Source organism: Morone saxatilis, unplaced genomic scaffold (assembly GCF_004916995.1).
Source record: "Morone saxatilis isolate NCDOM2014 unplaced genomic scaffold, NCSU_SB_2.0 Contig1, whole genome shotgun sequence".
Taxonomy (NCBI): Eukaryota; Metazoa; Chordata; class Actinopteri; family Moronidae; genus Morone; species Morone saxatilis.
In genome coordinates this window covers 15180464-15194230 of record NW_023339651.1, presented here as the reverse complement: position 1 = coordinate 15194230, position 13767 = coordinate 15180464, and the positions used below count along the sequence as shown (strand labels likewise).

The window sequence follows — 13767 nt, the reverse complement described above, 5'->3', positions numbered from 1 at the left end:
ATCATATTGCATCTTACAAGCATCGCTTGCTTACTTTGCTCCCTCAGTGTAGCCGACCTGATCTGTGTGACTTTTATGGTTGGTATGTTTTGCACCAGAAGTTCTTTGCTAGAGTCAGGAAGGTCATTTTGTCTGGTTGTAGACCCTCAGAGGCTCACAGATGAATGCTTCTGTCCTCTCTACCTGACCTGCTGCTGCAAGCATTACAATCATTCAGGCTGCTTTTTAATTAAGCCCACTCTCCCGCATGCATGCTCTCCCTCTCACACACACACACGCACAAGCACACACACACACACACACTTTGCACAGCTGTAGCAGGCGCACAACCTCGCACAGAGGAGCAACAGCACTGCTGTTAACTACAAATGGGTCAGTGGGGAAGGCCTGCCCTGGCACACTCTAGCACATAGCCAAATGACTGTGTGGCAAGAACACACAACTGTACAGACACACACAAGAATCACCCTTTTTGGTCATGTTCAGTTTGCATTGTCGTTTGCATTGCTTCAGTGGCATATGGACCGGGAAAAAGAGACAAAATAAAGGCAAGAGAGGGAGAGTTCAGCCAACTCACTGTGCTGTCTATTTCCAGGACAAAATGCTGCGTTTGAATTTTAGCAAAGCAGAATTCAGTCACTCTGCTAGCAGAACTGCAACACCCCCCACCCGAATTTTGCTCATATTGTTGTTTTTCCCTTAATTGTCCTCCTCTGGTGAGCAGCAGATGCTAGCTGTGCATGTGAGGCTGAGAGACAGACAGACAGACAGACAGACAGACGGAAAAAGAGAGGATGTGTTGGTGTGTGTGAATATGTTTGTGTTGATGGTGTACGAGTCGTGAGTGAGAGACTGAGTGTGGGTGTTGCCTCCACTGACATTTAAATAATTGCCTCTAGAATTTTCCCGGAAGCATAATAGCAGAGGGAAGAGTGAGTGTGTGTGTGTGTGTATGGTTTGGAGTTAGATAGAGGCTGAGTTCTTGTGTAGCATCACCAGGAGAATATTTCACTTTGAGCGAGATGCAGAGTGTGTTTAAATAAATAAATAAATAGAGACAGTGTGGGAAAGCAATAATGAATCATCTATGATGGCACAGACTGACCTCATGCTGCTCCTGTATTGCTTCTTTTGTTTTATCCCAACAGTTCTTACAGAAAACCGCTTTTGTGCTGCGTTTTTGTTGAAAAGCATTTTACTATTCGTGGAATGGATTTCAAACAGACAAGTAAACAAACAAGTGTATGAAATTTATGAAGCACATCGCGTCTGTTTTACATTCTGCTACTCTTTTTTTTTTTTTTAGTTCCCGACATGACATACTGTGTGTAGCAAAAATGTGTATACTTGCTGTGCTAGGATCGTCGCCTCAGTGGAGATCAAACTGCAGTGTTAAGTAGAAACAACAAATGCATATTTTTGGTAGTACCGTTGTATACCTCTGTATGCCTCCTCATCTGTATGTGAACAGACAACAAGATTATAGTCCAAATTTACAAGCAAAGCCATTTCCTCTGCAAGCAACCAACAGCTGTGTGTGTTAGGTGTGGGTGAAGAGGCAAAAATATATCACAGTTTTTCACTCACATTTAATTAGTTTTTTTTTTTTTCACGTTTACAAATGACAAATTAAAAGATAACAAAGAAATAAAATGCCAGAGTACTTTTTAAAACATGTTTTAATACGGCATTTAACACCTAAGTGCAACTGTATTACTTATACAGATTAGTTGCCACTTAGGTGTCAGATTTAGACCTGTAACTAAACCAGTTACATAAAATCACATTATTGAAGGAGAGTTCTTAAAAGCTACGAATTACCTTGATTATGTACAGCTCTAAACCGAACTGTGTGTAAAACTCATCCACTGACAAAAAAGTGCTTGCAATATCCATAGATCTTAAGGCCAAGTAATAACTAACCTCTGTGACTGGTAGTGCTATCATTCAAGACTTCCTGTGGCTACTTAACAATATAAGCCATACATTATTGCCCATTCCTGCTGTGTACGGTCGGGAACATAATACATATACTGCCAATCCCCCCACCCCCAGCCCTTGTCACTATTTCCCCCCTATTGTGGTTGTGTTGCAGTGCTGCAAGGGTTCTTCTACACACACACAAAGTTATTTGTTTAAGGTTTTGGAAATTGGATCTAAGATAATGAAGACACCTGCAGAGCAAGATCTAGGCTACTCACCCAGAGATATTGTGTGTGCACACGTGCACTAACACACACGGCCTGCAGGAGCCCAGCATCTGATGGCATCACAGAAATATGTTGTGATCTTACAGTGATTGATGCCAGAGAGGCTTAGAATTAATAGGAACAGATGAGACTGAAGAACAGACTGATGCTCCATGCATTTTCTTTGTGTCTTCATTTAGGGGTGCGTGCGTTGCTGCATGCTTGTGTGAGTCTGTCACCCATGCATGCGCATTGTGCAGAGCGTGGGTGAATAATGTGCTAATGGAGGAGCTTGAACATATGCTGCCACTGCTCGTTCTCCACTGAGCGATGCCCTGTCCTCCCCAGTGATGGATTGAATAGGGGGGTTCATTAACAGATAGCAGCTTCTTTAATAAATGCAGTCGTTAGCTATATTGTGGTTGGGTTATTCTGTATTTTACCAGCTAATCACGTCTTTGTCTTCATCAGATCCCTCATAACCCTCCCTGCAGGTTTCAGGGTGTTAGTAAATTGCTTTTTAAGCTTTGCCTGAGCAATAGATTGTTGTGCTTTCAATGCTTATGGATTAATTAAGAAGCATAACATATTCTCTTATTAAGTATTGTCTCAAGAAATTAGTTTTCTTCTGTGATTATTTAAATGTCACACCTGTTGATTTGGACATTTGACATTGCTGTGCCTCAAGTCTGTCTTTACACTACCAAGTTCTTTTTTCCTCTCTAATGAATCACTTTCCCCCCCTGTTATTATCAGTCTGAATAGGACCTGTGTTCTTCTGATTTTAGAATAGATTGTAGAGTAGATTACTATTTCATCACATAATTATGTGCCATGGACAGCTGAGAGTGTGCAGATTTTTCTTTTATGCAGCTTTTCAAAGATCACACCAGGTGATTTCACTGATTAGTTTCTCCTTTCTTGAAGGTGTGCTATCAGTGAAATCTTCCACTGTAGTCTTTGAAAACACGAGGAATAGGGGCATATGCAACTTTCACTCCGAAGGTTGTATATTCCCCTAAGTAAATGGAAAACTGTTTTGGGTTTTTTTTTATCAGTAAAATCATTTCAACATGTGTTCTTGTGTTTCCCAGGTGCTGCAGCACATCCTGAATCCAGCCTTCCTTTACAGCTTTGAGAAAGGGGAAGGTGAGCAGCTGCTTGGACCGCCCAACCCTGAAGGAGACAATCCTGAAAGCATTACCAGTGTCTTCATCACTAAGGTACACATGAACACATACGCTTGCAGGTTTTATTTTTCCTCCTCTCAACATCTTTCTTCACATTCAGCCAGCTCACTTCTCCCTTCTTCCTTTGTTCATTACTCACAACAGCTTTGTCTCTCCATTTGTCTCTCTGATTTCATTACCTGCTGCATTTCCTCTCATAATGTCTTATCAGTCCAGAACATCTCCATACTCTCAGTCATCATCAACTACATCCTACTTAGTCTGATTCTTCTTCTCTCACGTCCTCCACGCATTAGTTGATCACTTAATTGCTGTCATTCCATCTCGCTGCTCTTCTTTTTTGCCTCTTCCATCTGTCTTTGCTTTTCTTTCTCCCTCCCACTGTCCCAGTGGTCCCTCTTTCCATCACGTTTCATTTATCAGGCCAGACTATAATTCCTATTGTAAATGTCAGGGTGAGACCATGCTAAAGGTCAGCGTGTTTGTTTGTGCTGTGGCAGATCTCATCACTGACTAACACCAGTCCTAATGGCTGCTAATGGCTCCTCTACGGTCTGGTTAAAACTCATTTCCTCCCTCACCTCCCTCTCTCTGTGTGCTCCCCTCCCATCTGTACTTCTCTCAGGGGAATTCAAATGTTGATGGGTATTTTTCACATATTAAAAACATCTTACAAAAAGACAGCTTCCCATTGAAGAGTATATTGCCGTTATGGTGTGACTTTGGGAAGTAAATATTAGTCAGAAGTGCAGTATACTTAAGCAATTCAAGTATATTAATAGAATGTGTGTCTTACTTGTGCTCATAAGGTGCATTAAGTAATCTAAGACTTCTGTTGACCTCTGTCAGCACCTGGTATGAATTACAGTCGCACCAACAGAGCAGACATTTTTGTTCTTGACACAAAATATTGTGTATTTGTACTGATCAACAACTCCGCAGATATACAGTGCTCACTCTGCTATGGGCAGCAAACATTTGACCTGTCTCTCCCGTCCTTCTCCAAGGTTCTGGACCCAGAGAAGCAGGCTGACCTACTTGACTCACTGCGAATCTGCCTGCTGCAGTTCTCCACCCTGCTGGTGGAGCATGCACCCCACCACATTCATGACAACAACAAGTCACGCAACAGCAAGCTGCGGCGCCTCATGACCTTCGCCTGGCCATGCCTACTGCCCAAAGCTTGCGTGGACCCGGCCTGTAAATACAGTGGTCACTTACTTCTGGCCCACATCATTGCAAAGTTCGCCATTCACAAGAAGATTGTCCTACAGGTGAGGAGGAATTCTAAAAGAGAAAAGAGACTCAGTGAAGCGTGGGTTTAATTTAACACGGAGCTAAAGACTGAGAGTAGAGATAAAACATGGCAGATTTGAGTAGCAGATGTAAAATGAATCCAGACAAAACAAGCATAACATTAGGATGACTCAACTCAACTAAAATGAGATTACAACAGATAGAAAATAAGAAACTTAAAATTAAAGAACAGGGAATATGTAACTGTACTTTTGTATTTATATTAAAAATTGTATTACATTTCCTTTCCTAGGTCTTCCACAGCCTACTGAAGGCCCACACCATGGAGGCCCGGGCCATTGTACGGCAGGCCATGGCCATCTTGACCCCAGCTGTGCCTGCCCGCATGGAGGATGGCCACCAGATGTTGACCCATTGGACTCGAAAAATCATTGTGGAGGAGGGACACACTGTACCCCAGCTGGTTCACATTCTGCATCTCATCGTGCAGCACTTCAGGGTGAGCTGACACACACACACAGAAATTAGAGTGGACTAGTAGTGCACTTCCTTCTGCCAGCCACTTGAATGTATTGATTCCCAGTGTATTATATATTATTATATACACTGCTGGGTGGGTAATGTTCTTTGGTATTCACCCCAGTTTAGCCCACCCTCAGTAATACCATTTTAAGGATGACTAATTACTGTCTATTATATCATATCGATATTATACTTCACATTTTATGGTAAACCAGGGTAAGCTGCCCTGACATGGAGTAAGAGGGCACATGGGTACATCCACAGCCATTTGTTGCTGCTGCCAGTTCACTGCTCAGTGTGGCTTCGGCAACTGCAGGGAACTGCATGGGGGAAATGGTTGAGAAGTTGTTTTTGCTGATTATCTGAGTGCCCTGAATAATATGATGCCTCCTAACCAGCCCTCATGGGAAGGGAGCATCATTTAAAGTTGGATTATCTTGTATGGCCCAATTAATATTTTTTATGAAATAAGTTGGTTAACTATATTTGAGTTGCTGTTTGACAGTAGCGGCATTGTGTCCTGTTGCTTGCTGGTCAAAAGCTGGACCATTCATCACTGGCCAGTGGAGCTGATGGACTTAATGCAGATACACGGACACACCCTTCTGAGTGCTGATCCGCAGAGTCAAAGAGTGCCTAGTCGTTCACAAGTCAGCACCAGCAATGGATCACTAGCCTTTATGTTCACATTCCTCCTTAAACTACTCGAACACTTTCTGTCCTCTCGCTCCTTCAGCTGATGTTCGATGCCTCGCAGGTCAGAAAGCGAGAAGTCTCCTAGCAGAAGACTGACATTTTCCTCAGCTCCCCTCTCTATCTCACTGACAGGCTGCTCTCACTGGGCCAGATGACTAATCTAATGTAATCACATCAGCATAATTACACTGGGGAGAAGATAATGACAGACAGATGAGAGACTTTGTGCGTGTGTGTGTGTGTGTTTGATAAAGAAATAGAGAGATTGTGTGCGTGTTTCTGCGTGCACACGTGATGGACAGGGCTTAGCCGCTCTGTCATTAAGGGGCCATGAAGCCCTGCTCTATCGACTATAATTACCCTCAAAGTGAGAAGCTTTAATATTCTTTGACACTGCAACAGCCCTCAGATAGACATCTCTTCTCTTGCTCTTTTGTCTGTGTGCGTCTGTGTGTTTGAGAGTCCCAGTTCAGTTCGCGATGAAGCTAAGTGACTCTTGAGTGAGACGCTTGAGGGTGTGAATTCTCCGGGCTAAGTGTGTGTCATCATGTCCTTGAGACTAAGTGAGAATACGACTCCAGAGTTTGCCTCTTCTGACTCTGTCTCAAAGTGATTGAGCACCCCATTTTACTTTGCATGTGATCTAATCTAGAGCAAAGTATTGTAGAAAAACTACATGTAGTTGCCTTTCATTCACTTTTTGTTTTCGTCAGCATTTATAATGATGATGCTCTGTGGGCAGGGTGACTCTCTTGCAAGGTGGACACTAACCAGGTTTGCTGTCAGTTTGCGGTGCTCTCAGTTGACATAAAGCTCTGATATTTAGGCATTTAGACAAGCTTCTTTAAGGGAAAACTTTGGTTCTAGGGGGAGATTTGCGCACTAACATGAATGCAGCGACTTTTTGATATACGTAGACCAGCAACAGGTCTCACTCTCATGCTTGTGTTGGAGGGTTGGCAATGGAAGTCAGTCTGATTTATATGTGACAATACTGGCAAGGCAGTCCATCTAACATGAAGCTGAGGGAGAACAAGTTATAACAAACCAGTAATAGGCTTCATGGAGCAGAGTGTATTCAAGCCTGTGTTAGGGTTCACCATCTGGTAGGCATGCAGACAGGAAGACGGAGTGTTTTATTTGTGAGGAATGTTTTTTGATGGAACCGCAAAGTGGGGGTGTTTTCATGCCCAACAGGATTGTTCGCACCGTTATATTCCTGCAAAATGTATCACTCTTCCATTTTTGGATTCTGCATCTGGTTGGAGGCTGAGGTTGAGATGTCCAAATAAAAGCAGAGAATGCAAAAAATCAGTGTCCAAGCTTCAGTGGAATTGATATTAAAGTTTAGTTCTTTTCAAACTACTCTGTCATCTGTTCAGCATAACTGGATATTATTGCTCATGTGTAGTTCTTCTGTTTCTTTTAAACTCTGCCATTGGCCTCAGTGACCATCTGCAGTAAATCCTACCTGGCGCCCCATACCAAATACGGAAGCGTTTGGGAACTATATATATTCAATCTGTTGAATCACCACTTCTATTATATCAAATTGATTTTACATATTAATACTTACTGTGGTCTCTTCAGGTGTACTACCCTGTGCGCCACCACCTGGTGCAGCACATGATCAGTGCAATGCAGCGTCTGGGCTTCACCCCAAGTGTGACCATAGAGCAAAGGAAACTGGCTGTGGACCTGGCCGAGGTGGTCATCAAATGGGAGTTACAGAGGATCAAAGACCAGCAGGTGTGTTCATGAACTGCCATAAACACACACACACACACACACACACAAAATCACAACAAAATCCAGGCTGCCTGAACTAAACACAGTTTTCGCTGACTTAAAATGGTGTCAACCTTATCAGTTTTTGACTAACAAAAAAAGTGTTGCAAGGTGCCCTGTTGACACATTAATACATTCACTTTGAACAGTATTTATTTATTTGAAACCTTCAGTCTGTAAACTGTAATTACATTAACTGATGGACTCATCTTCACCCCTATCATCCTCCCTCTCTTCGGTGTGGCAGCCGGAGTCCGAGGCTGAAATAGGGGCTGGTGGTGAAGGGACTAGCGGGGCTGCTGTGAAAAGAGGACTGTCTCTGGAAGCTGCAACTACTGCTGCTGGACAAGATGTCAAGAGATTCCGCACGACAACCGGAGCTGCCTCCGCGGTAAGCTCAACTCACCATCTCTCAGTTGACTGTAGAATGTGGCTGAGTGACAGTTTCTTGTGCCCAGTCACTTTAGCCAGGAGTTGGCTATACAGTATTTCATTATGTGTTAGTGATGCACAGATTGGGAAATTCTGGGCCAAAACCAATACAGATATTTAAAATAACAATTTGGCCAGAAACAAATGTTTTTTTTTGTTGTTCTTTATCTACAAAGCTAAGCTTCTATGCCTTTTTGCAGCTTAGTCTATCTCTCTCGTCATCCAAGATTTGAAACGCAGAGCTGAACAGCTTCTCACTGTCTGTGCTGCTGCAGGGAGCACATTAGCATTTACATGCAATTTATGCCAGTGCTGAAAAACAAAACTGAAAAATTCCGATATATTGGTGAATCCCTATTATCTGTTATGTTTCACCCTCCAAAAATTAAGAACTGTATGGTCCTACCTTTAAAATTCCTGCCGCCTGTCCCTGCTTTCCACACTTCTCTAAATAAACAGTTTGAAAGATACTTTGATCAAATGCCAATTTTTACATCTGACTGAGGCAGCAGTTGCCAACAGATGATGACATCACAGTTGTTTTTGTCTTAATCAATTCTTCCTTACAACAGTATTGCCTCACATCTGTTTCATGTTTCATCTCAAATCCCACTGCGATCTGTTGAACTTGTGTTGAGATGAATTTGTCCCTGTGCCTGTTCAGTGTCTAAGGTGGTGAATTACACTATGATCAATCTTTCAAAAGGCCATTGCTAGGCACGCTCCTGATACTGCTTGCAGTCCCACCACAGAAAACTGCATATCTGTGTCTGGATGTCATGATACCAGAAGTTCAGTTGTCAATACCAATAACAGTGAAATTCCATGATTCTCGATACCAATTCGATACCATGGTAAAATGCCCCAATCAAATTTTGTCCAATCCAATACTTATGTATATTTTATACTAAATAACTAATAAACACAGCAGGCTATAAAATAGCCTAACAAACTCTCTGTAATATATTTTGATCTATATGTCGATCATCTCATGTTGCTGTCTGGAGGAAATTTCTCTCCCTTTGAAACTGTCCTGCAGAGTTTGTTGCTTCAGTGCAGCCATTACCTGAGTTACCTGAATCAACTGTATTCTGCTGAATGTTTTGTCCTCATCTGTACATCTTTTGTGTGGATTACATTAAGACTTTATTGCTTTTTGTTTGCGGGGCTTTTGTTGCACTTGCAGGGCAGTGCAGTGGTGTGTGTGCAGCTCTCTGTCCAAAAAGTGAAAATGCTCACTGAGAATGTTGAATCATAATATAGTGGGTTTTGTTTTTGTTTACCATATGTCTTAAATCAATAATTAATCACCAAAGTACACATGATTTCAGTGTATGTATCCTGCAAAGCAACTCAAATCACAGATTGGGCCTTTTTAAAATGAATAGTTTTTTATTATGATGTGCCAAAAATCACTTCGCACAAGTCTTAGTAGTTGCAGTCTTAACCAGAATAATTATCAGAAAATCATAGTTGCAGCCGACTTTTCACTATAAGCAGTGCAGGCAAAAACCTTGTGTAGGCTCTTTGATATTCCCTCCTAACTAAGCACTCCATGCAGCGTTTGCACTGCTGTCACAGACTTTTATTATGAAGTCTGTTTAGTTCCTTAGCCACTGAAAATTTTAAGTTTTTCTTTGTAGAATCTTTCTTTTCTCTTTATTCAAACAAAAAAAGTTGACGTATTAATAATTCCAATGTTTGTATGTGTGTGTTAAGGTGTTTGGCCGTAGCCAGTCCATGCCAGCCACAGAGACCATGCTCACCAAGCCTGTTGAGAAACAACATACGGACACAGTAGTCAACTTCCTCATCAGGATCGCATGCCAGGTAACACCCCCACCATACCTGCCGAACACACAGCACTCCATTTCTTTCTCACACTGTCTCTCTCTCACACACACACTCTCACACACACACACACACTCACATATACCAGGTACAGTTCTGCCATCCATGGCGCCTGCCAGGTAGGACACAACTATCCTAACCTCTCAGTGGTGAAGGTAGGACACACCTGGTGGCTGTCCTAAACACATCTCTACACATACACACACACACACACACTTCGAACAGTCCTTTATGTGTCTCCTCACACAGCTGTCCCTTGGTCTAGTGGCAGTGATGACCTTGGTCACAAGCCTGAAATAGACTGTTGAGAATTCACTCACCTTGACTTTTCCTACTTTCTTTTTTGGGCCAAGCTCCATTCTCACTGTTCATCCAACCATCTCTGTTGAATATAACCTTCTGTATGACTGCAGGGAATCACTCATTGCTCACAAAACAGTCTTAAAGAAACTTAATCTTTTCTTTGTATTCAATTCGATAACACTACATTGTGATAATAAATTGATCCCTGTATAAAAATTATATCTTGCAGCATCTCACTTAGAGCTGCTAGGGATTCCCTGTCTCGCTCAAGGATGTTTTTACAGGGTGAATGCTTGTCAATATGGGGGCTTGTGAAGGGCTTCCTGATGGAAGGACGGTCTCCTTCTTGGCTTTGCCACTGTTGAATTCTAGCTGCATTAATAAAAATTACAATATATGGTGACAGAAGAAGAGTCTCTCTTTGCCCTGTGTGATTTCACACCTTGTCAGGACACCATTGTGATATTGAAGATGAAGACCAATTGTCATCGATAATGAAACCAACCTTGTGCCCCTTCTCCTGTCTAGGTGAACGACAGCACCAATGTGGCTGGGTCTCCGGGGGAGCTGCTGTCCCGTCGCTGTGTTAGCCTGATGAAGTCTGCCCTCAGGCCTGACATGTGGCCTCGTGCCGAGCTCAAGCTACAGTGGTTTGACAAGCTGCTGATGACAGTGGTAAGGTGGCATATGCCTTTAGAATGACGCACTCAGTCATTATGTACCTTATTAGACAGTCTTTATGTTTCATATAGCCACATTCATGCTTGTGTTTGTGCTAAGCTACTGTTGTTTTTCTGCACTGCATTTCCCAGGGATCACTTGTCAGTCACTGTGTCCAGAACTTAAATTGCTTTTGCTTGGATTTTCCAAGATTTGTATTAACTTTCTGAAAGTGTCTGCCTTATCTTTTGTATTTTTTAATGGGCACTATGTCTATTCTTTGGAGTACAAAAAAATAGCATGTTACAGATTATTTGAAGTTGCTAGTGCAAGTGTATGTCATCAACAGTGTTTTATGCAAACAACTTTGAATGAGATTCAGAAAATTCAGGCTTGTTGTTACAGCTCCAAGCAATAAGCAGCAAATAGTATAGGATAACTAATGTGCCTCTGCCGTTCGCCTTCCCAGGTACTGCCGAAGTTTCCCTGTCCCTGCTTAAGCTCTGTCTTAGTGTTTGCTCTAACGTCTCTGAGTCCTTTGTCTGTTATCAGTAATACATGAAGTGAGGCGCCAACCACCATAATGACAAAATAATGACAGCGGTGAGATAACAGGAGTCTATCCGGGTTGGCCTGTGCCTTCGCGTTCAACCCCCCCAACCCTCTTCATCCTAAACTCCTCATCCTTGCTTTCTGTATCACCCCAGTGTGTCTCTCTGCATCGCTCCTCGCCTTTCACTCTGTCTCTCACCACCACTTCGTCCTCTCATCTCTTCTTTTCAGCCTCTTATCAGAGCCTCTCTTCTTTCTCTCCTTTTATCTGTTGCTCCTCTTCGTCTCCTCTCATCTCTCTGGTCTGATTCAGCGCCACTGTTCAGACAAGGTTATCGCCAAGCGCCGGCAATTGTCACGTACTTCCCTTGTTCCCTTTTGGGGATCACTGCATCGGCCGCTCCTTTCTCTCTGCCTACACACATGCGCACACACACACACAGCACACACACACACACACACACACACACAATCAGCCCTCTAGATCCCATGGGGATGATTTGACAAACAAGGCTTCCTGTAGGTCTTATGCAGCCCCACACACTCGGGCCCTGTCCCCCTGGGAGCATGCTCTACCTGCCCAGCCATCTTACTCAGACTAATGAACAATGCTCTAAATCGGATTACCTTTTATCATCTCATTGTACTGGCATGGTAGTGATTAAGAGTCAGGAGGAGTGCATGAGAGGGCAAATGAGGAGGGGAAGGGATACACGCACACAAAAACATGCACACAATTAGACGCACATACATGTGTATGTCCTATCTGCTTGGCTCCAGAGACTAGGTCCCATCCTGTTAATACAGTGCCAAATCAATACTACCCTAATATCTACCAGGAGCCTTATCACAGAAGTCACCTTGTTCATTAGCCAAGATTAGTGCCATGGATCTGTCCCAGATTATCCTCTTGGCCCCGCCATCGTTGTAAACCTTGATTGCAATTTAGACAAAATTAGGGCCCGATGTTGGCCATTGATCTTTGGTTTAGCAGCGATCACAGTGCCGTGGTTCTTTTGTGTGAGAAATACCTCTGTGTGTAGAATATTGATTTCTGAGTTGTCTGGAATTTATATCGAATAAAAACTTGAATGATTAATGCATCTACTGATGGATTTATACGGTAGTTTTTCTTGCTTTGTTTTGGGATTGTATACTTATGTTTAAAAAGTAATCTTGGATCACAGTCATAAGAAAGCATGATAGCAGCTGAATATTTCTGTATTTTGTTAAAAAATATAAAAATGACTACTTAATTCATGTATACACTTCTTTTACTCCTCTGACTGGTTCCATTGTTCTATTCTGTGTCCTCTCAGGAGCAGCCAGCACAGGCTAATATCTCCAACATTTGTACTGGACTGGAGATTCTCTGCTTCCTACTGACAGTGTTGCAGTCCCCAGCCATCCTTGCCCATTTTAAACCCCTCCAGCGGGGCATCGCAGCATGCATGACCTGCGGTAACACCAAAGTCCTGCGGGCTGTCCACTCCCTCTTATCTCGACTCATGAGCATCTTCCCTACTGAGCCTAGTAAGTTGCCACTGCTTAATGCCCCAATTCTAACTGGAACTTACTCGGCCGAGCAATGCTCATAAACTCCAGAAAGCACTACATAACTGAGTTGTCCGAGAAATTAACTACCATCCCTGTTTACTGAAGACATGGCAACATTTTTGGTCCATTGCTGTCATCAAGCCATGTGCTAAAAGTAAGGAATTGGTTTAGATTCCCAGCTTTTTTTCTTTGTTTAAAGCAAACACTGCTTTCTCCCTCTAGGCACATCAACAGTGGCATCTAAGTATGAGGAATTGGAGTGTCTGTATGCTGCTGTGGGCAAGGTCATCTATGAGGGACTTACCAACTATGAAAAAGCCACAAGCAACACTAACCCCACACAGCTCTTTGGTAAGACCTTTGGATCTCCCATTCTCTCTTTTTCTTTATCCCGTTTATCCCTCTCTACCCCCTTGTGATCTGTTACCCATTTTGTTGCTCATAAACTCTATCTTTTTAAAAATATTTTTCACACTCCCACTCTTTTCCCTACAAAACCAAGCTACCTCAGTCACTTTTAAGCAATTAAGCCAGTGAGTGGGTTGTTAAAATGCAAGCCGATGGGCCCTGCTGCTCCGGCTAACATCTGCTCTGTTTAAACAGAGGCCACAGTCCAGCGGTTTAGGAAAGGTTGTCTCGGGAAGGATTGCTGCTTTTGGCCACCCTCCCTTTACGGACATTACTGTTATCCTCCCAGATGTCACAGACTATTTATGGATAAAGCTTATGCTAAAGCTTATCCAAGGAGATTTTTTTTCACTTTTTCACTT

At 42.8% G+C, this 13767-nt stretch overlaps 1 protein-coding gene across 1 annotated transcript in view; it reads left to right on the top strand.

The window, feature by feature from the left end:
- trrap (transformation/transcription domain-associated protein) overlaps positions 1 to 13767 on the top strand; it is a 78219-nt gene that overhangs the window by 23279 nt on the left and 41173 nt on the right. The window contains 9 exon segments of the mRNA XM_035669969.1: positions 3284 to 3412; positions 4387 to 4653; positions 4929 to 5135; positions 7445 to 7603; positions 7890 to 8033; positions 9794 to 9904; positions 10757 to 10903; positions 12760 to 12973; positions 13220 to 13348. Coding sequence (XP_035525862.1) covers positions 3284 to 3412; positions 4387 to 4653; positions 4929 to 5135; positions 7445 to 7603; positions 7890 to 8033; positions 9794 to 9904; positions 10757 to 10903; positions 12760 to 12973; positions 13220 to 13348 — 1507 coding nt within the window.